General features: G+C 34.0%; 1 protein-coding gene across 3 annotated transcripts in view; it reads left to right on the top strand.

The window, feature by feature from the left end:
- ZNF41 (zinc finger protein 41) overlaps positions 1–4,857 on the top strand; it is a 54,735-nt gene extending 49,878 nt beyond the window's left edge. For all 3 annotated transcript variants that reach the window (XM_039866414.1, XM_039866415.1, XM_039866417.1), the window contains one exon: positions 1,065–4,857. In XM_039866414.1, coding sequence (XP_039722348.1) covers positions 1,065–3,121 — 2,057 coding nt within the window. In that variant the 3' untranslated portion in view covers positions 3,122–4,857. The remainder of the gene's footprint in view (positions 1–1,064) is intronic.
- Positions 4,858–6,566: the final 1,709 nt, after the last annotated feature.

Here is a 6,566-nt window from a genome sequence, read left to right as displayed (position 1 = left end):
ACAATAGAATATACAGGTGTCAAATGATAATGTACACCTGAAAATTATATGATTGTATTAACCAATGTTACCCCAATAAACTTAATTTAAAAAGAAAGAAAGAAAAAGGCGATTTGCCCACTGTTTTAAGGCCTTGCCTGGAAGTGCACATATTACTTCTGCTCATACTCCATTAGTGAGAACAAAGTGAAGCTGGTTAATTTTATGCCCAGCTACATTCTGTTACTATAATAGGAGAGGTAAATAGATTTGGATGGATGACTTGAAGTTTCTGCCATAGATGGCTTTCTCTCTTCTATTTTACATTTGTTAAAACTATATATTCCTGGGACCTAGGAAGACTAGCAGCTGACTATAGAGTTGGAGCACATATACCTATTGACTGTTTGTCTATGTCAAGATAGCTGATGTTGCAACAGTTTTTCCTATAGATATAAAGGAATTGGTGTTTGAGGCACATAAATATAATGTTGATGCTCATATTTGTTCAGAGGGAAAAGCAAGAGGAAGCAGAGAAATTAGTAAGATTTTAGAGCTGATATGTAATAAGGACATACTATCTGAAATACTTCTTGAAATCCAGGCTTCCCTTTAACAGATTTCAGTTTCTTCTTCTGGTTATTTGACTCACTATCTAGACCTCCTACTAATGGATATAGATTCTAAGGGTTCAAATTCCATCCTTCTCACTTATTTTGTTATTTGATCTTCAGCAAGTTACATAACTTCTCTGTGCTTCTGTTTTTTCATCTGTGAAACATGATTGATAATGATAGCTACTTTTTAGAGTTTGGTGAAGATTAAATGAGCTGTTATGTGTAAAGCATTTGTAACAGTGCCTGGTCCATCACAAATGGTATATAATTGTTTGGCATATAGTAAATGTTCTAGAAGAATTTTTTGTATTACTACATTATTACTATTTTCATTATTGTCGTATGGACTCTTCAATTCTCTGCATTCATCCTGTCTGAACTATACATTCCCTCTCTCCTCTGCTAATTGTTCTTTGCATTATTATTATTATTATTATTATTATTATTATTATTATTATTTACTTTTAGATGAAGATATTGGACTAACCCAACAACAGAGAATTTCGGGAGAAGTTTCATTCCACTGTGAGAAATTTAGTCAATCCATAGAAGATTCATTGTGTTTCATTTTAGAAGGATTGTGGCAAGATAAAGACCAGCTAGAGAGATATCAAGAAAACCAAAATAATTCATTAAGTCATGTGAAAGTATTCATTAAGGAGAGGAGCTATGGATGTAAAAACATTGAAAAAATAATTTATGTGAGTACCAAGCTTGTTCCTTCAATTAAAAGATTCCATAACGGTGACACATTTGGAAAGAGTTTGAAGCATACTTTAAACTTATATAATCATAATAAAAGCAATGCAACAATGAACCTTAATAAGATTTTTGGGAATGGCAACAATTTTGCCCATAGCTCTTCCTCTGCTAAGAATAAGAATAAGAATGCTAATACGGGAGCAAATGCTTGGGAACATAATCAGTGTGAAAAACACCTTGGCCACACACAAGTTCTCAACCATCAACAGAAAATTCATACCGGGGGGAAACTTTATGTATGTACTGAATATGTAAAGAGCTTCACCCAGAAGTCACATCTCTTTGAGCATCAGAGAATCCATGCTGGAGAAAAATCCCATGAATGCAACAAAAATGAGAAAGTCTTCACTCAGAAGCCACAAACTGATGTAGCTCAGAGTGTTTATACAAGAGAGAAACCCTATATATGTACTCAATGTGAGAAGGTCTTTACTCTCAAGTCAAATTTCATTACACATCAGAAGATTCATACTGGACAGAAACTCTATAAATGCAGTGAATGTGGAAAAGCCTTTTTCCACAGATCATATCTCTTTAGACATATGAGAATTCATACAGGAGAAAAACCTTATGAATGCAGTGAATGTGGAAGAGGCTTCTCCCAGAATTCAGACCTCAATATACATCAGAAAACTCATACTGGAGAGAAACTCTATGCATGCGGCGAATGTGAGAAAGCTTTCACAAGAAAATCGGCACTCAAGATGCATCAGAGAATTCACACAGGAGAGAAACCCTATGTATGCACTGAATGTGGGAAGGCCTTTATCCAGAAATCACATTTCAATACACATCAGAGAATTCATACTGGAGAAAAACCTTATGAGTGCAGTGATTGTAGGAAATCATTCACTAAGAAGTCACAACTCCATGTGCATCGACGAATTCACACAGGAGAAAAGCCCTATATATGTACAGAATGTGGAAAGGTTTTCACTCATAGGACAAATTTAACTACACATCAAAAAACTCATACCGGAGAGAAACCCTATATGTGTACTGAATGTGGGAAGGCTTTCAGTGATCAGTCAAATCTCATTAAACACCAGAAAACTCATACTGGAGAGAAACCCTATAAATGCAACGGTTGTGGAAAAGCTTTCATATGGAAGTCACGCCTCAAAATACATCAGAAATCTCATATTGGAGAGAGACACTATGAATGCAATGAATGTGGGAAAGCCTTTATTCAGAAATCAACACTAAGTGTGCATCAGAGAATCCATACAGGAGAAAAACCCTATGCTTGTCCTGAATGTGGGAAGGCTTTCATCCAGAAATCACACTTCATTGCACATCACAGAATTCATACTGGAGAGAAACCTTATGAATGCAGTGACTGTGGAAAATGCTTCACTAAGAAATCACAACTCCGCGTGCATCAGAAAATTCACACAGGAGAGAAGCCCAATATATGTGCTGAATGTGGAAAAGCCTTCACTGACAGGTCGAATCTCATAACACATCAGAAAATCCATACTAGAGAGAAACCTTATAAATGCAGTGACTGTGGGAAAACTTTCACCTGGAAGTCACGCCTCACTATCCATCAGAAATCTCATACTGGAGAAAGACACTATGAATGCAGTAAATGTGGGAAAGCTTTCATCCAGAAAGCAACACTAAGTATGCATCAGATAATTCATACAGGAAAGAAACCATATGCTTGTATAGAATGTCAGAAGGCTTTCACTGACAGATCAAATCTCATTAAACATCAGAAAACTCATAATGGAGAAAAACTTTATAAAGGCAGTGACTGAAAAAGTCTTCAGCAGGAAATTGCAACTGAGTATTCATTAGATGTCTCATAGTGGGGAAGAAGAGTGCCTGATGCTGCAGTCATTGTGCAGAGGAAAGGAGATATGAGAGACTACAACTTAAGGAACAGAGACAAACAAAGCCAAGTATCCTTCAAAGATAAATAACTGCATCACCACAGTTGATATACAATTATACGTGTAGGGAGAGTCTTCAAAAGCATTTGAGCAATAGTCATTTTTGAGTTTATAATTATAATACAAGAACTGTCAAGCTCCTGCAAGTGGTAGAAACAGAGATTCCCAAGAGATGACTTGCAATCTCTTATGTTTCACTTTTTGGATAAAGGACTTTATAAATTTAGCACTGATCAGTTCTTCATAGCCTGGGATGTAAAAGTACTCAATACTGGCTAAAATTATTTTCAAATTTCTAGAGTGTGAGAAGCGTTTTCAATGTCCAGATACCTGCCGGGCACTGAAGTCAAGGCAAAAACCTATTTGGGAATGCAGATCTCTGCATTGAAGCCAGAAGCTTTTGCAATCATTGACATTTAAGATACAGAAAAGACTGCCATGAGGAACTGTTTTTTCTCTTCCCTTTGAGAAGTCATCATGTTATATTTTTAAAAAATAAAATAGAATTTTTAAATTTAAAGTCTGACTTTATGCATTGGCAAATTAGACAAAGCTCTAGCCTATGTAACAGGAATATAGTTATTAAATATCATACACATCTAAAGGTGGCAATTGTTCCCTTATTAATTCCATGCTGTGGCAGCAGGTGATGATTCACACTTGAAAAAAACTATGCATACTTTTTAACCTATACCCCAAAAGCTATCATTTACATAAGTTGCAGACCACAGGTTTCTTATCCCCTTAGTAACTTACCTTGAGCCACAGGACACTGGACTTTCAGTCTTGTCCACTACAGCCTCTGCTTTCTTTAGGATTTTGAAAAAGAATCTTTGAGAAATTGGTTTTCAACACATAAAATTTTGAATTTGTTTTTCATTCAATTTGATTAAGATATATTCATTCTACATGCATATTAAGTGTATTTTCGTGTAGATTGCTATGGGATAAAGTCACTTACTTTGTATTATAGTTGGTTAGTCTAAGATATGTTTATAGTTTATTATACTTTAATAACTAGAAGACCTCTAGAAAGAACACTGCTTTTTCTTTGAACACTGATATATAAACATTTTTTCATTTTTGCTTAAATAATTTTTACAGTACTCATAAGAAAAATGATTTTCTTTCTAGCGTACAGTCTTATTTTATACCTTTTTATTAAAGTATAATGCATACAGAAAATGCATATAACATACAGCTCAATGAATTCTCACAAAATGAACATACTCAAATCAAGAAACAGAACATGACCAACACTCTAGAAGCACTCCCTTTGCTCCCTTCCAGGGCTTACCACCACCACCTCCAAGAGTAAACACTATCCTGACTTCTAACAGCATAGATTAGTTTTTGTCTGTTTGGTATTTTAGATCAATTGAATGAAATGATTGTATTTTATATTTCAGTGTTTGTATTCTTTCATTCACATTATGAATGTGAGACTCACCTATATTGTTTAATGCAGTTGTAGATAATACATTCTTATTGTCATGTTATTCCACTGTGTGAATATTCTACAACATATTTATCTAGTCTACCATTGATGGACATTTGGGTTGTTTGCAACTTGGGGCTATTAAAGATATTGCTGCTATAAATGTTTTAGTTTCTATCTGTTAATGAACATATTTATGAATTTCCATGAGGTATATATCTAGAAGTGGAACTGTGAGGTCATAGAGTATCCATATAGTCAGCGTTAGTTTATAAAACTGGTTTTCCAAAGTGACTGTACCAACATAATACTTCCACCAGCACAGTATACAAGTTCCAGTTGTTCCACATCCTTGTCAACACTTGGTATTTTCCATCTTTTTTACTCCAGCCATTATGGTGGGTGTACAGTGATATCGCAGTGTGGTTTTAATATTTATTTCTTTGTCCTCCAATCCCACCAAGACAGCTGACTGATCTCTGAGCTCTGAGACCCAGGGATGGCCCTCACATGGCTGCACCATTTTGCATCCCACCAGCAATAGTAAGCAATTAGCTTAAATCTTCCCGCACACACAGAAGACCAAAGCCTTATGATTTAATTTGTTAATTGCACTAAACATTTGTGATATAAATAATCTCGACTCACCACAAAATCTCTCAGAAAATAGAGGAGGAATGATCACTCCCCAACTTTATGAGGACAGTATTACCCTGATACTTAAGCCATACAAACATATCACAAAAATAAAACTACAGACCGTTGTTCCTCATGAATATAGATGTAAAAATCTTCAATAAAATATTAGCAAATTGAATCCAGAAAAGTATAAAAAAGGATTCTACATCATGACCAAGTGAGGTTTATACTAGTGCTACAAAACTGCTTCAAAATTCAAAATCATTCAATATGATCTATCGTATTAATGGACTAAAGAAGAAAACTCACATGATCTATAGGTTCAATACAACTTTATCAAATTTCCAGCAAGACTTTCTTCCCCAGAAATTGATAAGCTAATCCTAAAATTTATATAAAAATTAAAAAGACCAATAATAGCAAAAAAGAATTTGCCAAAGAACAAAGTGGGAGGACAATTACCTCACAATTTCAAAATTATTAGAAAACTACAATAATCAAGACAATATGGTACTGGCATGAGGATAGAGACATATGTCAATGGAACAGAATAAAGAGTCCAGAAATAAACTCTCATGCTTATAGTAAATGTATTTTTTACAAAGATGTGAAGGCAATTCAATGGAGAAAGAAGTCTTTTTAACATTTGGTTCAGAGGTAATTTAATACCCACACACAAAAAGATGAATTTAAATCTTATTTCATACCATACTAAAAATTAACTCAAAATGGATTAGAGATGTAAATATGAAATCTAAAATTATACAAGTTTTAACAGAAAACATAGAAAAAAATCTCAGTGTCCTTGTATTAAGTAAGGAATTCTTAGATAGGAAACCAAGAGCATGATCTATAAAGAAAAAAAAAAACAATAAATTCGACTTCATCAAAACCCTAAAGTTTTGTGCTTCAGAAGACACCATTAAGAAAATGAAAAGACAAAACACAAACCAAGAGAAAACATTTGTAAATCATGTTCATGATAAAAGACTTGTATCCAGAACATATAAAGAACACTTACAACTCAATAAAAAGAAGACAAACAACCCAGTTTTAAAATGGACAAAAGATTTGAAGAAATAGTTCACCAAAGAAGGCATACAAATAAGCACATAAAGAGATGCCCAGCAACATTAGTCATTAGACAAAATCTAATTAAAATCACAATGAAATTTAGTACTTTATGTGTACTAAAAAGGATATAATTAAAAAAGAATTATAACAAATGTTGGC

Source organism: Pteropus medius, unplaced genomic scaffold, assembly GCF_902729225.1.
Source record: "Pteropus medius unplaced genomic scaffold, Ma_sr-lr_union100, whole genome shotgun sequence".
Taxonomy (NCBI): domain Eukaryota; kingdom Metazoa; phylum Chordata; class Mammalia; order Chiroptera; family Pteropodidae; genus Pteropus; species Pteropus medius.
The sequence above is the reverse complement of the archived record's forward strand: the minus strand, read 5'-3'. Positions and strand labels throughout refer to the sequence as shown.